Genomic DNA, 23483 nt, shown 5'->3' with positions numbered 1-23483 from the left:
GGCGCACTCCAACCTGCCACAAGAACCTCTCGTCGTCAACCTACGAACCCCGTGCGACGCGGCCGACGAATCCCTTTCTCTGCAGCGCATCCTAGTTTTCTCCAGTCTTGATCAATTTGGTCACTTTGAGAGTGCTTCTTCTTTTGTCGCAACTCGTTCTGCTTGCTTCTCAGTTGGCTGGTTGTCAAGTGCACGTCTACCTACCTACGTCGGTCACGGTCTAGTCGATTATCAAGCATCGAGCAAGTCGCACATCGCGCCCTGCTCTGTCACTCTTTCTTGCGCATCCAGCTACATCTTACCTATCGCGCGGGTTGAATTGCTTCTCTGGAACATTCCTTTGTTGTCGCGCCGTCAAATTCCTGTCGCCGCACCATCACCAAGTCCCTCGTGCTGCTGCTGCTTGCCTAGGCGCAGCCCCGACAACTCTGCGTTCGCGGCGCATCAACAAAAGGCATTGAGTCACGGATAGTTGAGAGTCCTCTCTGTTTCTTCCCACACAAACTCGTGTCCGTCGGCAACATTAGCCCGATACCGGAAGCATGTCGAACCAAGCGGTCGGAAACGTTTATCAGACCATCATCGACGAGGTCATCAACAGCTCGCGGGTCGATTTCGAGGAGAGCGGTGTCGAGGAATCAGTGCTGGAGGAACTGCGACAGGTAAGATAGACAGGCTTTCACTATGTTGGTGCCTTGAGTTTGTTTGGTTGTTCGATGTTGGCATCACCCAAGATGGGGAGGCCCTCAACAACACACCCACGGTCGATGCTTCCTCTCCATTCTCCAGGACAAGTCTGCCGTCTTCCAAGAGAAAGCGACGACGGCGATGCAACTGGAATTTTCAGGCTTTTGGACAAAAGACCTCATGAGGGGGTTTTCGCTGGCGGGCGAGCGCCGAGGGTCGCGCTGAGCGAGCGGAGGGAGATGGCGGGTTAGGGGTTACGGGAGGGGGCGACACAGCACTATTTGGGTCTTTTAAGCCCGAAGCCCCTGCCGCGCCTCGCCCTGTGACTCCTCCCACTACCGGCCTCTGCCTTCTGATTGGACTCTCTGGCTCCGAATCCCCTCACCCCTCACAAGACAATCCACTTCACGTGCTTCCTCGTCCTATCACGAACCCACTTGACCTGCATCGCCCTGCACCACCAGGCATCACACATTGCACAACCTATCAGACGCTGCTGCTGCCTATTGCTCGTTCTCTTTTGTCTACCTTGCCAGAGGAAAGTTGATGAGACAAGGCGAGGCGCGGGATGAGGTTGCGGCACAGGCACAGGCACAGGCACAGCATCTTGTCTTGGCTTGCACCTATTCAGACTTGCACACTCTGCCTTGTTTCCGTTGCATCAGTTGACTAACATGGCCTCAACTCTAGGGATGGCAACGGAAACTAACCCAACTCGACGTTGCTCGGTTCCCATGGGATCCCAAGCCTGATCCTCCACCTCCTGCTCAACCTGCGCCTCCTCCTACATCAGCGGCCCCTACACATGCGCAGGCTCAGTTCTCACCACAACTCAATGTCCCTGTGCCTCAGGGTCTTTCTCTACCCGGTGTGAACCCGCCCCAAGCTCAGCCCCAGAATGGTGTCAAGCCAGATGCCCCCTATGTGAAGACGGAGGGGCCTGCTATCAAGCAGGAGCCCGGCCTGCAAGGCAACCCTATGCCCTACCAGGCATACAACAACATGAATGACAAGAACAACGTGGCAGCGAACCGAGCTGCTCAGCAACTACAGGCTCAGTATGGACAGCGAGCTGCCGGTTCAATCAGCGCTCTCCATCAGCAGCAGCAGCCACAACAGGGTCAGCAACAGGGGGTTGCTCCCCAGCAACAGCAGGCAATTCAGCAGCCAGGCCTGACCCAGCAACAACAGCATCAGCAGCAGCTATATCGCCAGCAGATGGCCGCTGCCACGGCCCAACAACAACCCGCCAATGGTCAACCCCATATCCGCAACGGCCAGACAGATGGCGCGGGTGATGCCGACGAGTTTGAGGGTGTTCTCATGGAGCGGGGGGCCTCTGGTGACCTGCGCGAGCTGGGCCGAGTTGAAATTGACCGCATGCTGCATGAGCAGATCCTGGCCAAAGCCAAGTCTATGGAAGGTGGTGGCTTGATGCTGCCCCTCAAGGAAGCGACCAGACACAGTTCGGCCTCAAAGTCACGTAGTGCAAACGGCAAGCAGCCAGCCGCTTATGATGGAGGTGATGATGGCGAGGAGGAGGATGAAGATGCCATCAACTCGGACCTGGACGACCCTGAAGAGGACCGGGACGACGACGACGTGGATGACGAGGGTCTGGGCAACATCATGCTCTGCATGTATGACAAGGTTCAGCGGGTCAAGAACAAGTGGTACAAACCCTTGCCTCCCTACGATGTCCATAATGGGCTTTGTTTTGTTGTTTGTTTACTAACAGCCTCAATAGGAAGTGCACACTGAAGGACGGTGTCCTGACCGTCAACGGGAAGGAGTATGTCTTCCACAAGGCTACCGGCGAATACGAGTGGTAGGGCCGACAATGGATGGCACGATTCAAGGGCGGCTTGCTAGATGGCCGCCATGGTTAGATTGAGACTAGGTCCAAAATGCGCAAGGCGGACCAACACCAAAACAAAGCACTTTGGGGAGAGGAATCTCGGTCAAAGCAGCACAGGATTGATGATGAATGGCGGGTGAGGCTTGAGGCTGGGCCGCAGGTCACGCATATGCAGATGCAGTCAGTGAGCGAGTGGGCAAAACTGGAGGCCGCACGTTGCGGCCAACAGACTGGGACCGTATCGGGATTTTTCCACGGGAGGCCACCTACATACGTGGTGCATGTTTTCTCTCTCTCTCTTCCTCTTTTTTTCTCATTTTATCGGTGTGAAGGCCACGGGCCCGGCCGCAACTAGAGTGTGTTGAGAACACGTTAGCTACCTAGGGGAGGGGGTGATTGTTTAGCCGCGACAAGCTCATGACATTCCCATGTCCCCTTCCCTGCCTTGTCCTGTCTGACGTGAAGCCGGCGACGGCAGTGAGCGATAGCGAGGCGAGCAGTACCTGGGCTGATCAATGGATACTGTACGTAGTCTGACCAACAAGATAATCACAAAAATGTTGACCGTGTGTGCTGAAAGCCTACTTGGGTTTCTGTCCTTTTTTATTTCTGACCAAGTGACGTAAGAGGCAGGGAGTGTCACAGGATCTCATGTATGTTGGTTGTCGTTTTCACAGCTCAAACATCTCGTGTTTTGTCTTGACTTCTGACATGAAGCAGTACTGTGGGCCATGGACCCTGGCAGGTGACAAAAGGGCTGTTGGTCCGTCTTCGTGTCGTGGGAAGAGAGACAAAGGGGAGCAAGGGAAAGAAAAAAGGAAAGAAACCGACGAGCGGACGCTGCCTGGGGTCGGCCCCCGGGGGCTGGGAATCTGCAGCCACCGACTGTTGAGGAGCTGTTGGCTCTCGACATGGGCAGGATCAGCACTCACAATCCCTGCCTTGCCGGTTGTGCTGTTGTTGACTTGTTGCTGCTAGAGAGAGAGATTCTCACCGGCGCGTTGTTGCGTCGGCCGCAAAATGCAGTAGCCTAGTGGGTTCGTTGTATGTGCGCGAGTGTCCATGTGTGTTGTCAGGGTTGGGTTGGGTTGTGTGTGCGCATCCATCGCCTTGTGTTGTGTGTGCGACGAGAGTGAGAATGCGGCTTAGCCGTCCCCAGTATAGACATGGGCTAGGGTGCTCTTTGCTTCTTTGGGCTGGCTTCCATCTCATCCCACCGACGTGGTACAGTACAATAGCCTACTCAGTCAGCGAGCGTCTGTTGGTTCCAAGGTTAGCGAGCTCATGATGCCACGCACTCGGGTTCGTCCATCGTTGACGAGTACTGTTCTGTGATATCCCATTGGTTTGCCATAAAAGCCTCTCAGATGCCTTCTCCATCAACATGCGCATGCAGGCAGTGCCTCGTGGCATGGCAATAGAGGCACGGGCATCCAGCTTTGCGAGCAGAATCTCACAAATGCCCTCTCTGGCCGCTGCCCCCAACTGCCGCCGGCATGCTTTAATTTCGTGGACCCCACAAAGCTGGACCCGACAGTCTGGGACGGGGCATTGCACCAGTGCGGCACAGCGAGCAGGGGTCAGCCATCTCGCCTCAGCTCTTCGGGGAGGAATCGGCGGAGTCTGTCTCGTGTCGGGGAAGGGAAGCGTGACTGGGGAGGGGGGACGGGTTCGCCTATGGCGTTAGAGCCCGTCGTGCATGAATCAGCGTGACAGGTAAATTTCGGCCGTTCGACCTCCCATGTAAAGCGATCCTCATGGACGGGGCAAACTGTTGCTGGCAATCAAGCTGCTGACTCGGAGGAAACGCTGAGGTAGTACCGTATCGACTCGACAAATTTGCAAAACCTGGTGGGTCCTGGCACCCCTGCTTTATGCAAGTTCTATTCCTCATACAGTTAGTATGTGCAAGCGAACTCTCGAGGCTCTTCCCCGCAATATCAGATGAGGGTTTCGCAAAGTTGAGGGATTTCCCCCCTTCCAACGCAAATCACCTATTTTTTCATCCGATTTGAAGCCATCACGAGGCCGGTTTATAGTCAAAATGACGCTCGTGGAGCGGTCAGTTAATATTACGCCTCGGAAATCAGGCCCAAAGAAGAAGCCGCTGTCCCATCGCAAATATACTCCTCCAAAGCCACTGCAACGCCGTGAGAATACGTACTCATCACGCAAGAAAGTCGAGGTCCTTATGTTCCTAGAACATCATAGAATATATGATCCTGACCACTACTTCTCTGTTAATGGTTATCGTCATCCCCTGGCCCGAGAAGCCTCAATACACTTCCTCGTTCCTGAGCGCACGATATACTCATGGACGAAGGATAAAGACATGGTCCTTGAGCTCAAGAAACGAAGCTATTCCCCCCACTGGCCGGACCTCGAGGAGGAACTATTCCGGCGGTTTCTTGAGGCCCGGGACAAGAAGCTTATCGTGACGACTGGATGGTTCAGAAGACAGGCCCAGATTATCTGGGAAGACAAATACCCTCAGCTGATGAAGGTATTCACATTCTCAAATGGTTGGTGGCTAGGTTTTAAGCGGCGGCGAGGCATCGTCAAGCGTCGGGTCACTAAGGAGTCAAGTCGTCGCCCAGAGGAATACAAGGCTGTCACGAATAACTTCCTCTGCTTTATCCGCCGGGTATCCAACAACACCAATACACTGCAATTGCGCCACAACCAGTCACCCAAAATGACTATAAATTATATCCTCGACTCGCCTGTTCGTCGCTTTGAGAAGAAATGGACTTTAAATGTCGATGAGACCCCGATTCCATTCGAATATCTCGATGGAAGTACGTGGGAATTACGTGGGGCAAAAACCGTGGCCGGCAAGACCGACCGTAGCGGGTGGAGCAAGAGACAGGCCACCCTTATCATGTATATCTTCGCCGACGGGTCTTTCCGACTAAAGCCTAAGATCATCTTCCACGGCACCGCCGGTCCAACAGGCAGGATTTTCGCTGATGAGGGCCATCTTTACGCACCAGACGTGACTGTCGCGTACAATGAGACAGCGTATAATAATGAGGACTTATTTTATGATTGGATTAAGGACGAATTGGCGGACGTACAGGCGAAAACACGAGACTTCCTTCTCGTGATGGACGTCGCCACATTTCACAAGACTGACAAAGTCACAGCCCGGCTACGGCAACAGAAGGTGACGAGGGCGCTTATCCCGCCGGGCTGTACGGGTCAGCTTCAACCGCTTGACGTGTCCGTCAATAGACCATTGAAGGATTTGCTACGAGAAGAAACCCTTATTTATATGATAAATAAGGAGGCCCAAGGGAAGACAGAGTGGTCCGTCAAGGATAAGAGGATAATGACAACGTGGGTCGTCTCACGGGCTGTCCAACGACTTGCCCAACGTCCTGAGATGATTGCCAAGTCATTTATAAGCTGCGGTATTAGTGTGAGGCCCGACGGGAGCCAGGACCACCTCATACACATCAAAGACATCGACGAGGTCGATTTTACGGGTTGGGAGACTGCTGAGGAGACTATCGTCAAGGAGGAAGAGGTTGTGAATGCCCTCACGGACTTTGAGGAGCTTATGTTAGCCGGGGACGAAGATAACACCCCAGAAGACCTTTATATCGGCCTCATGCAACTAAAGAAGGAACAGCTAAAGACAATGGCCAAGGGACTTGGGCTTTTGATGGGTGGGAATAAGGATGACATTGTGAGACGGCTGATGAATAGATATACCGATGGGACTACTGCCGAGGCCCCGATTACAGTGGAGGAAGAGCCTGAATCATGTATTGTAGTTGTACCTTAGCTATTGACTTGTCCTTCGTCGTCTATATCGACCTTGCAAAAACACACCTTTCCCCGGCTCAAGACATCGTCAACAGGCTGACTACTTCGCACCCTAACCTAACCGTAGTGATAGCCTTCTTTTGCTAGGGAAATCCCCGTATTTTGACCGGGCGAGGAGGGCTGCCTGTACTCGAGGCGGTAGGTCTGTCTGATCTCGAAGGGTTCGGCGCGTTCAAAGTCGTATGTGACGTCTATTTGGCCCTGGTTAGCTTCCGGTGGGAATGCCCTCACTTCTGCACATACAGACGATATCAATGAAGCCGCACACCGGCGATGGCCTCGATTGGGGCGTGCCGGCGGCCGTGACACGAGGAATTTGCCAAAATCAGGGAAGAGGGGAGGATGAGCTGACGTTGTGTTCCAATTTACATACTAACTGTATGAGGATTAGAACGTGCATTTTGCAAGGGTGCTAAGACCCACCAGGTTTTGCAAATTTGTCGAGTCGATACGGTATTGGGGAACCATCAGACCATGTACAAGGTCCATCTTGCGCACATGTTGGTTGGGGACCCCCTGTCCTAGAGGGGCTGAAGCGGTCTGCGATAAACGTCCTCTCAATCTCTACGCCCCCCCTGTTAGCGAGGAGCCAGCCAGCGTCAAAGATCGCAGTCCTCAGGCACCGATTCTGAACCGTCTCCTGCAAGCCATGCAGAAGGCAGATCCGTCGCCAAGGACAGTCCACCGGTTGCCGTCGCTCCTGGCTTCTGTCTTCTAGGTCATCCTCCCCAACTCAGGACGAACCGTTGCCACCCCAAGCACCGTTTCACTTCGCTTCCTGGCGGCACAAGCAGAGTAGAGTTGCTCAATCACTAACATGCCGCGAACATGTTGGTCGTGGCATACGAAACCCAGACGCCAGCGCTCGCTCGTACGCCGTCTTGCTGCTAGGTCGCCTGACATACCACATACGTAGTAGTGGTATCCGGTAGAATGGTACGACCTAGTCCATGGTGGATTCGACGGGGCCATGGCGATGTCCGCTGCTCCTAGCTTCGTCTCGTATCAAGCTCCCTTGTTGCCAGGGGCAGATGACTCTTGTCCGGGCTTGCACAGAACTCTGGGACTCTCCACAGGTTTGTCCGCCTCCTTGGAGTTTCGGTTGCCCAAGAGGACGGTAAGAGGGCTGTTGTAGGGTACCATCCTCCAAGACTCGGGAGATGTGAACCTGTTGAGAGCGTCTTATTTTTCCAAGTCTGAGACGCAAATGCAACATAGCTCTTTGCACACACGGCCGATAGTGCACACCTGGCGGTATAGGCAGAGGCTCAATATCCTCCCGAGTTCTCGCAAAAGCCGCCTTTTCACCTTTCAGCGTGACCGCCCACAATCGTGGGGGTACTGGAGGATGAACCTCAGACGCACCAGGCAAACCTCCTCCGGAATCCACGTGTAGTCCTCGAACCAAGGATCTGGTCCAGCAGCTCCAGGGGTGGAGTCATGCGCACTGTGCTGAAACCACGAAACAAGACGAAACCCCCAGCTCGACAGCCGCCGATATTGCCCGGGTTGCTGGAAGGTAGCTGATCCCCGGAACCTCCTACGTATTCGTCAACAGCCAATGCAGCAGATGTGGACCCTTCCTTCACCAGGGGGAGTCGTATGAACCCAAGCGCGCGGTCATTACCCGCCTGAAAGAAGGCAGCCGGGTTTGATGATGAGAAGCGCCGTTGAAAGATCCATTAGTGGAGGAGGCATATGTCGGTGATGGGCAAGTACAGAGCCCTTGTCAGTCGCTGATGAGACGATTCTTCTTTTCTCTCATTGAGAGCCAACCCAGTATGCCGAGGTCGGTAACCAGTTAGATGTAAAGGTTTCCTACTTCCGCGTGCCAGGCCATGTACGTTCCGTCCCCAAGGACTCCGACCCAGCCCTCTGGATAGCGCGGGAACAGACAGGGTTCAGGGATGGGACCGTGCAAACCTCATTTCACCTCCTCCGCACGACGTACCTGGACTTGCATGAATGAGCGGATTGGTTTCGACGGAGGAGGCTTTGCGGTCAATCATTGGCGGCCTGTGATTGGTGCCATTTAACGTACGCATGCATACATTAGTTCTGCCATTTAGTACCGGAGTTGCCAGTTGTTGGGACGGATGACCAGCCCATTTCTGACCACGGACTTTCCCTCACTTGCCTGGCGTGAGAAATCGAACCCATCTCCTCCGTTGGCAGAGCTTTTGATAGCTGCCAAGGCGAACAAGATAGCCGTGACTTGATGACGTGTCAAGCCTAGTCGGAAAAGGGGCACACTCGTCGTTGAGATGTGACGTCCGAGCGGCCTGTATCCGTGAAAGAACATGCCTCCGTGGTTGGATTCATGCTATTGCGAGAACATGGGCGCCCTTGCCAGACTTAAACAGGGCCTGCTTCTGAAGAGAATCGCGATTGATCAGCATTATCAAGGCACTGCCAATCCATGGTGGCCAACCAGCTGTTTCTTTTCTGAGCGGATGAAGCATCGGAGAAAGTAGCGGGCAACATGATAAGTGACAATAGTAAACATCGTCTGATAATAACTTGTGCTCTTATCCCAAGCAGAGGAATACTGGTTAGCGTCTCGGGTTGTCAGGGTTCTGTGGACACGGAATATTCTAGGTAGCTCGGTTATGGCACAACATATCTCAACTGAAGCGGAAACCCTTTCCAATCACACACCAGAGGTGCTGGCTGTATCAACTGTGAAGGTAGCAATTGATAAAGAAAGGCACCCGGGGAATGCCCATGCACAGGGGAAGTCACATGCAAGCTGACAATGAAGCCCCAGTATTGGTTTCGACAATCTCCCGAGGTAAGCTCTTCCCATCCGGGAGACCGTAATGTTTTGAGCCCGGTCGATGTTTGTAGGTACTTGCATCCTGTCAGTTGTGTCGGCAGACGAGCAGCCGCTGCTGTGCTCCGATAGAGCCGCATCCAGCAGCTCGTTTCGAGGAACGACGGTCCGCAAGAACGTTGCACTGCAGGGTGCACAGCATGTAAATGGCCGACCAGAGACAGAGCTCAATGTTTCATTTCAAGATGAATTCATGCAGAGTTATCTCGAGCCACGAACCCTGCGCTGTCCTCGACAATGGGTTGTTGTTAGGTTGAGTCTCGCGAGTAGTTGTACATGGAGGTTTCTCCTTCGGCCGGAATCCTGAAGCGGAGTGACGCCTTGGAGTGCCCCAGATCAAGGATTGCACAGTCAAGATAGTGTCGTTAGTGGACGGACGCCGGCGCTCTTGGACGCCAGCCGCGACTCGCATGATTTAGAAGGTACGTCGACGGTGGGCGGTTATGGTTTGTCGGTTGGTCTGCTGGGATTGGACGACAAAGGGTTCAGAACAGCAAGGCGCTTCGCTCAGCAAGGATGTTAGTCGGTTGGTTGAATGAAGCATTAGCTGCGGGGAAATGGGAATAGCGGCCCGCGTAGATTCGTCTTGGACTTGTGGCTGCTGTGATGTTGGTGATGGGTTGGAGCGTAAACACAAGTGCAGGCTTCCAAAGTGTACCGTAGCTCGCGCCCGCACAGCGCAGCACAGTGCTCCCTCTCGACTGGATGGAAGGAGAGTCGGTCGTTGAAGAATATGGAGGCTTATGACAGTGAGCGGTGTTGGTGACCCGATGCAGTGGGCAGAGCGGGGGAGCCCTGGCCCAATCCCTTGCCTAGAGTCAGAATCCATGATTTGGATCGACGAACAGTTGGACCTAATACATACAGTGCCAACAGGAGCGCAGCCGGGCCGAAAGCTGTGTGCCCAGGAAGCGAGGCCAGGTGAGGTGCTGTTGTTGCCAGGGGGGTGAAGCTGGCAACCCTCCTGTACCAGAGGGCTGGGATCCAGCGCGTAAGTCCATCACGATGGGAATAAAGCTGGTGTGAATATTGCAAGGCGTGCGTTTCTGGTTCGTGTGTCGCCTCACTTTGACATCCATCAATAGGTAGCCTCCTAAGCCACCAACGATTCATCTGTTGCTGATCTCGAAGTTCTTGAGAAAGACTCGTGGCGAGCAGCACGGCGAAGATCCAAGGCCTCGACAACGGTCAATGCCACAGCTGAAAACCAAAGCCCAAGAGAGGAAATGGCAGGTATGCACATGTCTACCTTGGCCCAGGTACCCTAGCCGGTGAGTAGAAAGAAAGGCGACGATGGAGACGGCGGCGCCCGAACGGGACGAAACGAGGACAGCGGGAAAAGATGGGGCCAAACAGCGTCCAAAGCCAAGCAACAGGAATCCATCAATGAGTCTCAGTGGTCGGGGGGCTAATATGCGCCAACGCCCAGGCATTCCTTTGAACTGCCCATTGCCTGCGGGCGTGCCGCGGAGAGTCCAGCGCAAGGGGCAGCCCTGGCATCAAGCACCTACCTCGGCGCGTCTGGCAATAAAAAAAGAAAAAGGGTGGCGGCTAGCTCGAGTCACTAGGGAGCATTGGCCCTGCGACAGGCGGCGGCGGCGGCGGCGGCGCGCAACGAGGAGCAGGCGGGCACTAGGGAAGCCTCCCATCGCGTCGGGTTGTGTGTTGGTTGAGGTCCTCTATCCATGGAGGCTGGGCTGGGCTGGGGGATGAGGCGAGCAGCGACGGTTGAGAATGGCGCATAGTTTTCCTTTTGCTGGTTTCTCCCTCTGCCTCAATCGGAGCCGGCGATTCAGTTGACGAATTTGGGGGAAACATGACTGAAGGACGGACAGGGTGGATGTAGATGGATGTCGAGGTAGACAGAAGCTAGTGGTGAGACGTTGTTCGATTTAGACGGCAAAAGACCGGACCTTGCCTCCTTCCTCAACCCGTTTCATGACCTACGTGCGGGAAGATCCTCCTTCCATGCCTATAACAGCCATTGCTCGTGATTAAGACTGCAAGATAAGAGCAGATCCTTATTTTGAATTGCTGTCGAAAAGGCCAACTGGGCCCGGGCATCCATCTTGGAGAGGTTCACTAATAACAACAACTTTATGCGCACTAGGCAGTAGTCAGATATGTTGCCCACCTAGGCAGGTGGTGATGATATGGCCTGCTCTTGAAGCCGATCTCCCTCGATCCTCGATCAAGTACTACCCGCTACGCCATTCATCTGCATCCACAATGGATGCTGGCCCCAACTCAGCCACTCTGGAGGGCGGCAGGCCTTGTCCTCAGTGCCGGTCATGGTCATGCACCACCCACCTGAAGCTGTCTCTAATTCTCTCCTCGCTCGCTGATCCATGGATGGTTCCTTGTTCCCTGCTCCGCGCTAAATGGCATGGCTCGCTCGACGCTAAGGCACGGCCGTGGTCGGCTAGGGGCATTTGGCAACCCCGAAACACAGACGCCTCGCACCGCCGGCGGGACCATCAGTCCTCCTCCCAGTCCTCCACAGTGACATGGAGCCATCACTGATTGATGGCTTGGGCACGGTTGGAGAAGGAAGGGGAGGGGACTGACCGACCTAACCAACGCGGTCCAGTTCCCAAGGCCGCCCGGCGGTTGCGGTTGCGGTTGCGGCTTCGGCACCATCTACCGTGACAGCCATGCCATCATAGCGCCCACCTCGCCTTGGACCTCGAGGGGGGAACAATGGCATAGTCTGGGACTGGGCACCGCCTCTGGCTTTGTTTGACACATCGATTACCTACCTCGGAATGGATGCAAAGCCTTGGTCACACCGGCACTAAAACACATACCGGGAGCTTGGAGAGACAAGCGGTTCCGAAAATGGAGGTGATCTCGGGTGTTACAGAACAACAGGACCTCGGAGCGGCCAGCTGCGAGACCGACTGGGAGACCACCTTGGTCCTAGAAACCAACTTCAAGAGGCCAACTTTGCAGGCCTGGCTCCGGACATCCAAGACAAGGTCGTGTCTTGACGCTGGGCACGCGGGCTGCGAGTTCTGCGTGCCGCCAAGGTACCTTGCATGTCGAGGAGCCGTGCTTGCTTGCTTGCTTGCCTCCATGAATCCGTCCCCAAGTCAGCCAGCCATATCCATCCTTGGATGGTAGCCCAGGGAATCGAAGTTGGTTGCCCCCGGAACTCTGCCATGGTGTTGCGGCGCCAGGGCCCTACAACGGCCACGCCCCCCTGGGTTTTCTTTTTCCCTTACCACCCACCTCCAGTTCAGTCAGTAGAGGTGTGTCCCAAAAGACTCGATTGTCCGTCTACTTCCATGGATGGACGCTTGGTCGGCCAGCACAATTCATGACTGTCGGTCCTGCAATGGATGCTTGGTACTGTCCATACCTGTTAGACAGCACCTCACCTCGCCTTGTCATTTCTATTATTCCCAGCCCATCGGACTCACCAGGGATGGTAACACAAGTCTTAAACCGCTTTTCGAGGCGCACCAAAACAAAACTCGACCAACAACGGTCAACGGGGGGTGCAATACTGAGAGGCAAGGGGAGAAATCACAAGGGCCACGCCCACGGGTCCCACGTCCCATGCTACCTGTACCTGGGCTGTCTGCCCGTACCTGCCTTACTACGTAGTAGGTAGGTTCCTTGCGCTCGCTCGCTGCACTGCGCTCTGTTGCGCTGCGCTGCTCCTGCCTGTGCTGTACCTACTGTACCTACCTACCTTACCTACCGTCCCTCTCTCTATTCCATCCATGTCCCATCCCATCCACTTCCATCCCATGCCCACACACGCCGCTCCGCGCTCCACGTCCCCTCCGGCCGGCAATAATAAGTATCAACAACCTTCCTCCTCATCTTCTCCAGCTTCTTCCTTGCCCGTGACATCTTCTCCGCCATTGCTCTTCCTTGCCTCCGCCTTGGCCTTTTGAGCATCTCAATCAGCAATCCGAGCATTCATCCTGCATAATTCGTCCTGCGCACGTTCGCGGTAGGAAGAAAAGGGGTGGAACAGGTGGGAAAAAAACCCTCCTCTGATTTTGGACTTGACTTCGTTGAGCTTGTCCTTCCCCACCACCATCTTACGTCTCGATTCTTGGACCAAGCACCAGACAGACCTCCTCCTGGCAGCTTCACATAAAAAGCCCTCGCCAGAGCGAACTTTCTCTGGGCCCATCTCCGCCTTGGAACCCACCTCCGGAAACATTGACAGCTCCCCTCTTGTCCTGAGTCGGATTCTCGACCTCCACTGCCAGCCAATCCTGCCTGGCGGCTCCCCGTCGCCAACGCTGTGCGGTCCCTCCTCGTTGGCGTTACCTACAGCCTCTTAATCTACTTCGCACGCGTGGATCTGGCCCCGAGTCTTCAACCTGGAAGCTTACCTTTGCTCTGTAAGTAAGTGCTGTTGGGAATAGTCATGTGTGCTGGTCGGAGCAGCAAGCGTCCATCCATCGCGACTTCTCAAACGTTTGCCCCCGTTTTTTTGTGATCCCTCTTCCCCGTCGGTCTCGAATCTCTGGCCACAAACTTCATGGAGCGTTTTCCTGGGACATCGATATGCAGGAGCCGCGTGCGACCAACAACACTGCGAGTCTGCTACGTCTCACCAGCTCTACCGTTGTTCGGCGCCTTTTGCGCCGTTTTAGGGTCTATGCCCGGATGGTTTTTGAGTTGAAACCCTCGAGTCCTGTGGTGCCAGCGAACCGTGCCACGCTCTCCTCGAGAACCTGGGTCAAGCTTGATGTTACGTGTTGCTGGGCCTATTTAGCTCTCAGAACTCCCATGTCTTGCCCATCCTTCAGATCTTGCTCCCGAATTCTGCATCACCTTCCACACATGTCTATTTCCCGTCTCGTGGATCCTGGCTTGCTGCTGTGCTTCTGCTAACATCTGCAGCAGTGTTCTCCACTGGGCCTAGAATCCTCCCACATCCTGGATTCAACAAGGCAAATCTGGATTCTCTCAGTCTTCTGCCACAGTCAAGCCACGCTGAGACCTCGTTCCTCATACCTTGAACCTTGGTGACGTGGAGTCCTTCCACGGTCTTCTCCCATGGTCGTCATGTCTTCACAAAATAGGTGTGTTCCATCCCAATCCAAGAAGTTTGGGGAATCAGCCAGGCTCACATCATTTAGCGTAACCGAATCCGAGGGGAGGTATCTTGAGGATGGTTACTGGAAACATGGTCGCTTCTACGGTTCCTGGAAGCCTGGCAAGTATCTATTTCCCATCGATTCAGTAAGTCAATCCCTGCCCCGGAGTATTTGTCAGGCGCTCTAATCCAGGCTGTTTAGGAAGAGTTAAATCGCTTGGATATATTCCATAAAGTCTTTCTGGTGGCTCGCGGCAATAAGCCCTTCCACTGTCCAATCATGCGGAAAACTCCCAGAATCATGGATCTTGGTACAGGGACTGGAATTTGGGCTATCAACGTCGCAGAAGAGTAAGTATTCGCTTTTTTATGCAGGCCCCTTTCCGACTTTCGCTGACAGGCCACAGCTGTCTCTCGGACGCCCAAATTATGGCTGTAGACTTGAACCAGATTCAGCCCGCTCTGTAAGTCTTGAAGGATTATCAGACATAAGCCAGAGGCTAACGTGCCCAGAATCCCTGTAGGGGTAATGCCAAAGCAATATGATATCGAAGAACCGACGTGGGGTCCGCTATTATCAGACTGCGACTTGATCCATCTGCGGATGATGCTTGGAAGCATTCAGACCGATTTGTGGCCCCAAGTGTATCGCAAAATATTTGAGTATGTACTACGCTCTCACCGCCGCCAGCTGTTTTAACCCATGTGCAGGCACCTGACTCCGGGACTCGGCCACTTGGAACACGTGGAAATCGACTGGACACCCAGATGGGACGACGACGAAAGGCCTTCGAATTCCTCATTTACCCAGTGGGCAGAGTTGTTCCTGACTGGAATGGACCAGTTCAACCGTACCGCAAGAGTGGCACCAGAAGAAACTCGACAAATGCTCGAAGGTGCAGGGTTTACGGACATCAAGCAGGAGATTATCCCGGCTTTTGTCTGCCCTTGGTCTCCTGATCGGCGTGAACGAGAGATCGCAAGATGGTTCAACCTCGGTCTAAGTCACAGCCTGGAGTCTCTTAGCTTGATGCCCCTGGTTGAGAAGCATGGCCTGGGGCCTGACGAGGTCCGTGAGCTATGCGCAAGAGTCAAGCGCGAGATCTGTGTTCTGCGCTACCACACCTACTGCAACATGTGAGTTATCGATGTCTTTCCAGGCTGTGGACCTCAGAATGGGATATTAACCGCTTCGCAGTCACGTCTGGACGGCGAGAAAGCCCGGGCCCCCTCAGTAAGGCCTTGGTCCATTTTGTGGCCCCAAGCTCGTCAGACCCAACACAAGACATGCTATGCTGCTCAGTGGGAATGACGATAACATTAAATGCCAGGCAGATCGTCGCGTCGCGCTCCGCTCCTGGAATTGCTCACTAGCCCAGGCTCGTCCTTGAAGGGGGCGGATTGAGAATACGATGGCCGCTGCACACAATCACACCCTGGCTGCTCCGAAATGGCACCACGCTTTGTTCCGAGCGCGTCACGGTACCACTCATTTCCCATGTTTGAGGATCCGCCGAGTTTCAAGAGACGCTCTCCCTCAGAACTGGCATCGTGGAATCAATATCTGGCGACAGGGGTCATGATCGGTATCACCAACAGCGACAAGGAAGGGGGACCCTCAATCAAACGACCAGCCATTTTAATGAAGGAACCCCCGTTGATCACGGCGGAAAAGACCTGACCGCCCAGACTCTGCTGACCTGGTCACATCAATCTGTCTGTCAAACGCACTGATGCCGCCGTGCGCGTGCGTGTGCGGGCAAGGGCTTGACGCAGCGTGGCTGGTAGCTGTTAATTTACCTGCCAAGATCTAATCCGGGGACTCCATAATAGCTCCGCACACCTCGGGACGGCCCTCTCTCGTTTCGGGCCTTCAGCTCCGTCGACAGCGCGGATCGATCGGATGACTTGACCGAACCGCATCGCGCTCCGTGTGATCACGACGTGGTCTTTGCACGCGGCAACCCTCTCGGATCTGTTGTGGCGGTCAGACCTTGCTGAGGGCATTGCCGCCCAGGCTACCCGCTTCTGCGAAGAAGGTGACACTGAGAACTAAGCGAGGGGTCCGATCGACTTATCGCGAGGGATGGGACCCATATACCGTGGTCACTTTGCTCACTTCCAGAAGCAGAAGGTGAATGACTTGGTCAAGGCTTTGTCTCGGTGAAAATGGCCTTCTGGAAGCATCTAGGAGGGTCACGTTTTCATCCTGACAAGCCAAAACTGGGTTGTTTTGCCTGAATTGCGCGATTCCTCTCCCTCATACCACCGCTGTCTCCTTCATCGTTCGCCGGTACCCTTTCATCTGGCTGAGAAGTTGTCTCAGGATCGTCCGGAGCGGATGGCTTTGGCCATCTGGGCGGATTTGCCAGCGGCTTGTTTCTTGGACAGGCCTTTTCGGTTTCTAGGCCGTCGTGCCTTGGCCAACGCTCTGAAATGTCTGGTCGACGGAATTGTCGGCCATGGATATATGTTTGCTTAGGATATGCGTGTGCCTTGGATATGTGCCCTGGATATGCTCATGAGGATCGAAGGGAACACTCCCTTCGCAGACTGCTATGTCTTGACTTCTACACCAAGCATCAAACAAGGCGGCTATATGCTACATTTGAGCCAGTACACCGTCTTGGTGGGCTTGAGCAATGGAGTCCTCGTTCTACTGATCAGCCAAAGGCCATCCCAACAGTGCCCATATATCTGTATCTGAAATATCATAATGAAAATACCCAGCAGTGTTATAAACGTTTCCTAGAGACTTTTGGAGCAAGTTCAGTGATGTTGCGAGGCTATCCATTTCACCGGGGCAAAATCTCCACGAATCGCTGTCCATATGAATCAGGCGCTGCACATAAACTTGAATGTGATTTGGGCACACTCTTGTATTTCACATCTGGATCTTGAGACGAAGTCGTCATGCAACTCTGAAAGGTCGCTGATCGGGACTTCCTCTGGGCTGTTGTCCTGGACTACGGCGTAGGACTCTATAGCACGACCTTAGTGAAGGAGTCTTGACGAAGCATCACAACTGCGCCATGCCAGTGGAGAGTCATGAGGGTAAGTATTTTTTCCTCGTAGATATCGAGATGAAGTTAAATACATTTGGGCTAAGGAGCCATCATGGATGCCCAGGTAGCCTTCGTCGTCCATAAAACCCAAGCACCACGGGACTTGCCGGTTGCAAGACTAATTTGAGATCCTCCCCCAGGCTTGTATGGGTTAGTGAAAGGTAGCTCTTGTAGAGTTTCTGAATAAAGCATAGTTATCTTGAAACGAACACCGACGAATTATTGGTCACTCCGCAGAGCCCACAAAGCACATCATTATCCATTATGTAGTTGCGAAATCCAAGACTGCAAGATAAAGGTGACTAACGTCAATTGGGATGACGCAAGGGATGGGCCAAGTAGAGACCTCACACGAATACCCAGATATCGCTGCTTGGAAGGTATCCACGGCGGGGGTAGCCCGCCGGGTGTTGATTTTGATGTACAGTTCTACAAAAGAAAGGTGCTCAAAGACAAACATCGAAGTCCAGTGAGACCGGTGTTCCCTAATCTCCCAGGTTCCAACTCCCCGAATAGATGAGTCTCCAATCAGCCCTTCCCAGGCGTCCTCGGGCCGGGGAAGCCATGTCTATAACCCAGTCGTTCACATTCGTCTTTCTCCCCAGCTCTTCATACATCCCCACAACTCCCACTACATTACAGGGACACGCTTAGTGGTGCGAAGAGACCTCGCCGCGGTAACCAACGAGCTTGAATCGGCCAATGATCTCGCCGACGGTGAAGAAGCCCAGAACCTCGGCAAGGACGACGCCGCCAGCGGCGACCTGAGCAGGGCCGATATTCCGTACCTGCTGGATGACGTTCTGGGAGGACTGGAGGAGGCCCCGGGTCTGGATGGTCTTGAGGAGGTTCTGGTAGGTGGTCTGGAAAGTGGCCATGTTGCTGTCGGATGCGCGTTAGCCGGCTGTCCCGCCCAATATTTGCGGGACAATTGAGGGGGGGGCCTTACGGAGGGCTCATCTTCTGGCCGTGGAACACAATCTTGCCAACCTCGAGGGCAACCTTGGAGTAGTAAACCACAAAGGGAACTTGTCCTGTTCAATTTGTCAGCATCCAATTGCCCACGCTGCGATTGAATGCCGTGGCAGACATACGCTCAACGAAGCTGATGACCTTGCCCGTTCGCCCGCCGACCTTGCTCAGGGCATTGGCGGCACCCTTGGCGGCACCAGCAATGGCCGGGCCAGCAGCAGATGTGACGCGCGACAGGCCCTCCTGAGCCCGGGCAGCGGTGTTCTTGGTGGCCTCGGCAGCCTTCTGGGCAGCGGTGCTCTCGAAGCGTCGGGCGGCGACGCGGAGGGCCGGCGAGCGGAGCATGGGACGGGCGAGCGACGACATGGCGGCGGAGGTGACGATGAGGGATTCGAGAAGCCTCGTGGGATCGGTTTCGGAGCTCCGTGGGGTGATGAGACCTGCGGCGGGTGGTCAATTGATGGAGTCGAGGCTGATCGTGATCGTGGGCGAGGTCGTCTGAGGGAGAAAAAAAGCTCGGGAGAACTCGCTGGGTGGTGGTTGAGCCGAATGTGATGGCGCTAAGCCATTTTGGGACTGTGCGGCAGTCCTGGGCGAACGGCAATAACAGCGATGCCTCACTCTTGCCAGATCCGATTGATAGCCGCCGGCTCATGCTCAGACTGAGGGGACGTTAAATACAGCAATCACCATTGTGTTCTTTTCCCTTTCACAACATTCAACTGCATATGAACTTCGGTGCGCGACCATGACAGCATTCACAAAATGATCTCCATTCAGCAATTGAAGAACGAGACTTGATTCAATTTTTCATTGTTCTCGTGTTTCTAAAACCCAAAAAAAGAGAGGCAATCTTCTACGAGCAAGCCCCAAACACACGCCTCAACCTCAAATACATACGCCAAGCACCCCGTTTATAATCATCACTTCGTTGTTTAATCCAAGCTCTGGATCATGACCTTGATCGACCCGCTCTTGGGATCGGCCGAGGTCTCAAAGGCCTTGAGCGCATCCTCCAGCTTGAAACGGTGGGTGACCAGCTTGGACAGGTCAATTACACCACTCTCAACCAAACGAATGGCCCGAGGCCAGGTGTTGCAGTATCGATACTGCAGCTGAATATCAACCTCACGCACACTGGCGCGCATGAAGGGGATGTTGATCTCGTTCTTTCCAACACCAATGATGAAGACCTTGCCGCCGAACTTGACCGACCAGATAGCAGCCGCAATGCTGCTCTCAACACCAGTGCACTCGAGGGCAATGGTGGGCTCAACGCCGCCAAACGAGTTGACAATGGCCTTTGCGGAATCCTCAGCAGACAGTCTCTCGACCTTGTGGGTGATGACTCGAGGGCAGAGCTCCTTGGCAAACGCCAATCGGCTCTCAGAGATATCAGTGATGACGATGGGGGAGGCACCAGCAGCGGCGGAGCAGAGCAGAGTGATCAAGCCGATGGGACCAGCACCGCAGATCAGGACGGGGTCTCCCAAGGAAACCTGGGCTCTCTGCATGCCAGCCAGCGCAACGCTGAGGGGCTCGAGCATGGCACCGTTCTCATACGACATGTTTCCAATCTTGTGGCACCAGACGGCAGGGTGGTTGATGTATCGGCGAAGCATGCCGGGGACGGGAGGGGTGGAGAGGAACTGAACAGTCTCGCAACCATTGTATCGGCCAGTGAGGCAAGGCTCGCAGGTACCGCAGGGGATGTTGGGCTCGACGGCGACCCTGTCGCCCACCTTGAGATGGGTGACGGAGGGGTGCACAGCGACAACCTCGCCGGCAGACTCGTGGCCAAGGATGTGGTCACCCTCGACGATCATAGGGCCAATGCAACCAGCATGCCAGAAGTGAACATCGGAGCTATACCCTGGTGAGCAACCAATTCCCGGGCGAGGCGGGGTCGAGAAGACGAGGATTACTTACCCGCAGATACCAGTGCTTCGGATAGCAACACTGACCTCGCCCTGCTTCAGGTCGGCGCCGGACTTGACGCTCTCGGCGCTAGGCTCAGCGGCATTCACCCAGAGGTCATGGTTGGGGTTTGTGTAGACACCAATGTTGGGCTTGAAGGTCGTCTTGACGTCCGCGGTCGCGGGGGCATCGACTGCTGAGGGGCTCATGATAGATTTGTGTAGTTCGGGTCTGTCTCGTCTGCGGTTGGACCTGGTCGTGATACCGGTGTGTCTGGATTCGAGGTTGGAAGCAGAGCGCGAGGAGAAGTGATCAACCCAGCCGGACTGGACGAGGCTCAAAGGATCCTTTTAAACATTTCCCCTTCCTACACGGAGAAAAATTTGGGGTCATGCGCGCTGCCATCGGTATATGTTTGGTTGCATGGCAAATCTCGAGTTCCCCACGTCAGGACGACAGACAAGGGCCTCTTGAGATCCAGCGCGCCAGTCTGCTCCCACGCCTTCCCACTCGGTGGTACTCTGTGGGGTTTACCTCGATATGGATGGGGGCATGATTCGGAGGCTGTACCACAGTCTGCATCTCGACTCCCGCACCAATCACAACGACCGGCCCGGGGAAATCCCAGGACGCCATGCCACCGCACCGGACTAATAAGCGACTGTTGGTTAATATTGAGTCGCGGTTGAATTGGTTTCACGGCCTTTTACCGGTTTACGAGTAAGGCCTTCTGGGGCACATGCTCGGCCCTGACTGTTGGGTCCCGTTGCTGAAGCAGAAACAAGACGAACGCTTGCTCTGAGGGACCCCGGCAGCTACAGCTACCTACCTAGCTACCTAGCTAGACCTAGGTAGGTAGCTCCAGTAACCTCCGTTAGCCACTGCCGCGATGCTTCCCCTCCCTAGGCAGGTCGATGGGTTGCCACCGAGTCCGCCGGCAGCTCTCCGGCGCTGGCTTACATGCACGACTGCACCACTGCGATTCTACCGAGGAAACTAAGGTGGTGTCGGCGCGATCGGGACGGCTCTTGACTGGTACGGCTAACGCATTGGAGCCGCGATGCGTGGCCAGCAGCGGGTCCTACCTCTACATCCGAATTATCATCTTGAACCTTCCTTTGCGTCGAATGGACGGATATGGCAGCCTGAACCGCATGGGACCGTTGGAGGCTCCTGGATCGCGAGCCGGGCCAATCGCCGCCCGTCAACCGGTATCAGCTCTTTGGAATTGGAGGTTGACGGATCCGATAACTCGGCGACCGCCGGTCTTGTGATCTTGGGGAGCCAGGTTCTTGTGGGGGATAGGCTCGCGTGTTACGGCATGCGGGCTCTGAGCCTGGGGCCCCGTAACGTTGACATGGATGGTTACGGATTATTATCTGCTGAAATATCTGCGGATCCTATTTCTACGATTCGAGGTCATAAGAACACGCGAAAGTTTCATCTGGTCAGCTGCCAAACCGCCCTGGCAATCCAATCCCATCCGGTCGCGAACCGGTCCTCAACCTCGATGGCTTGCCGGTCTCGGGAGAGTTAAAGGCCGCCGTTGCTGGGCTGAGCTGCTCTCATTGTCTCAACTCCTGCGCCTGCATCGCCATTCTCGTGTCACCATCAAAAGCAATGCGACAACCTTGAACCGACCATCCTTTGTTCTGGACGCAGCCTCTCAATTTGGGCACCTGGTCAGTGGCGGTGACGAATTGCCCATCAATCCTCTGACCGAAGCGAGAATCCAGTCTCTCCACGTTCGTTTCGGTGAACACGACATGTGCACCCGGTGAGGGTTCTGTTGCGTGTGCATCACATGTTCCCCGTCCAATCCGCGGCCAGCAAGGACTGACCATGACCTGCGTGGGGTTGGTTCAGCATTGTCGACGGATTACTGACACCTCGAGACCTGCGACGGCAAAGTTCCGAGCCCAAGGGTGTTGGGAAAACTGCTGAGAGTGCTTGGATTTCATGCGTGGCTTTTGCAATACATATCATGACATGTTGACAAATTCTGTTGCAGGGGAGCTGCGAGATGGACGAGACTAGTGGGCTGACAAGTGTCGGCCGGGACGTTATATTGTTGCATGGAGAAATATTTACAGGGCACGAGATTCCCGTTTCTCTCGTCACAGGGCCCTTCTAGGTTACGGGGCCTCTGTTTTCCGAGTGGAAGATGGTGTTATGGGAATGATAGGAGTGTTGATGCCTGAACAGAAAGCAATATGGACACGTGGGACAACAACAGCCCTTGGCCTGCAGCAACTCTCTACTTCCTATGCCGGAAAGAAGACGAGAAATGCCAGCATCTCTAAGGGCCGAGGGGGCGAATTGCACTGCACGACTTGGTTGTTGAGGCGTCGAGATGCCTTGGCAGTCCAAACCTGCAGGATTCGAGACCGCAGCGGAAGATGCAGAGGGGTGGTTGAGGAGACAACATGCTATTGGTCATCCCCGCAACCTGTTATCCGAACTTGGTGTTGCCTTGATACCTCAATGGTCTTGCTGAAACCGACAATTTGCCAGTTGACAACACTGCTTTACTCTGACGACACCAATGGTAGAGACAATCGACCACCGGAAGAAACCAGCATTTGAGGTCTGCTGAGGAACAGAGACGGCAACAATCTACGCCCAACCTCGTATCTCATAGTCAACGTCAAATACATGCAGAACATTAGTTCCTTATCTCACCCTTATTCCCAGGGTCCGAAGAAGGATATGCAACGTTGGAGAGAGTGGTTACGCAGTGTAAGACAGGCGAAACAGCTTCTCTTTCGATCTTCCAAGGCAATGGCAAGCGGCATCTCGAAGCAGGACGAGCCAACTATGTGTTTCAGTTCCAACAACTTAGGCGCAAGGAAACAACCATCCCCGAAACGTATCCCGCGAGTCTCGTGGAGATGATGTCTTGGAGCTGGAGCGCATGCTATTGGCCCCTACATTCCAGCTCTAGCTCAAAACCTATGCAAAAACGCCATCAACGGGTAGCGGCACCCTGTTGCTAAGCGCGAGCCGCCACGTTCCTGAAGATCGGGTCACATTCCCATGTCTTTATCTGGTCTAGGTGACTCGCGGGTGACGGAAGCCACCGCACTCAGGGGAACGTTAGACATCATAGCGACTATCAATCAGGACAACCGTTATGTCCATCTCCCTGGTGGGCAGGGTTGTCAGGGGGCAGGTTCATTGTGTGTGAACACAATGATCGACCTCACGAAAACGGAACTGCCGCACGTTTTCCATGAGAACGGAAGACCCTTCGGA

At 54.5% G+C, this 23483-nt stretch overlaps 5 protein-coding genes across 5 annotated transcripts; 3 read left to right on the top strand and 2 right to left on the bottom strand.

Moving 5' to 3' along the window:
- Positions 1 to 542: 542 nt before the first annotated feature.
- Positions 543 to 2519, top strand: NCS57_00142100 (uncharacterized protein; the record flags this gene model as incomplete). The annotated part of the gene is made up of 3 exons (XM_053051486.1): positions 543 to 662; positions 1378 to 2360; positions 2435 to 2519. The coding sequence occupies 3 exons, from the start codon at positions 543 to 545 to the stop codon at positions 2517 to 2519; spliced, it is 1188 nt and encodes a 395-aa protein (XP_052920001.1).
- A 2070-nt stretch (positions 2520 to 4589) lies between these two features.
- Positions 4590 to 6335, top strand: NCS57_00142000 (uncharacterized protein; the record flags this gene model as incomplete). Its single annotated transcript, XM_053051485.1, has 1 exon — positions 4590 to 6335. The coding sequence occupies one exon, from the start codon at positions 4590 to 4592 to the stop codon at positions 6333 to 6335; it is 1746 nt and encodes a 581-aa protein (XP_052920000.1).
- Positions 6336 to 14234: 7899 nt separating this feature from the next.
- Positions 14235 to 15512, top strand: NCS57_00141900 (Secondary metabolism regulator LAE1; the record flags this gene model as incomplete). Its single annotated transcript, XM_053051484.1, has 6 exons — positions 14235 to 14420; positions 14477 to 14625; positions 14682 to 14738; positions 14788 to 14937; positions 14986 to 15411; positions 15473 to 15512. 6 exons carry the CDS (start codon positions 14235 to 14237, stop codon positions 15510 to 15512), a joined length of 1008 nt encoding a protein of 335 aa, XP_052919999.1.
- Positions 15513 to 17989: 2477 nt separating this feature from the next.
- NCS57_00141800 (uncharacterized protein) lies at positions 17990 to 18677 on the bottom strand (the record flags this gene model as incomplete). The annotated part of the gene is made up of 3 exons (XM_053051483.1): positions 17990 to 18221; positions 18289 to 18373; positions 18434 to 18677. 3 exons carry the CDS (start codon positions 18675 to 18677, stop codon positions 17990 to 17992), a joined length of 561 nt encoding a protein of 186 aa, XP_052919998.1.
- Positions 18678 to 19246: 569 nt separating this feature from the next.
- Positions 19247 to 20437, bottom strand: NCS57_00141700 (L-arabinitol 4-dehydrogenase; the record flags this gene model as incomplete). The annotated part of the gene is made up of 2 exons (XM_053051482.1): positions 19247 to 20177; positions 20241 to 20437. 2 exons carry the CDS (start codon positions 20435 to 20437, stop codon positions 19247 to 19249), a joined length of 1128 nt encoding a protein of 375 aa, XP_052919997.1.
- Between the last annotated feature and the right edge of the window lie 3046 nt (positions 20438 to 23483).

This window comes from Fusarium keratoplasticum, chromosome 1 (assembly GCF_025433545.1).
Source record: "Fusarium keratoplasticum isolate Fu6.1 chromosome 1, whole genome shotgun sequence".
NCBI lineage: Eukaryota > Fungi > Ascomycota > Sordariomycetes > Hypocreales > Nectriaceae > Fusarium > Fusarium keratoplasticum.
The sequence above is the reverse complement of the archived record's forward strand: the minus strand, read 5'-3'. Positions and strand labels throughout refer to the sequence as shown.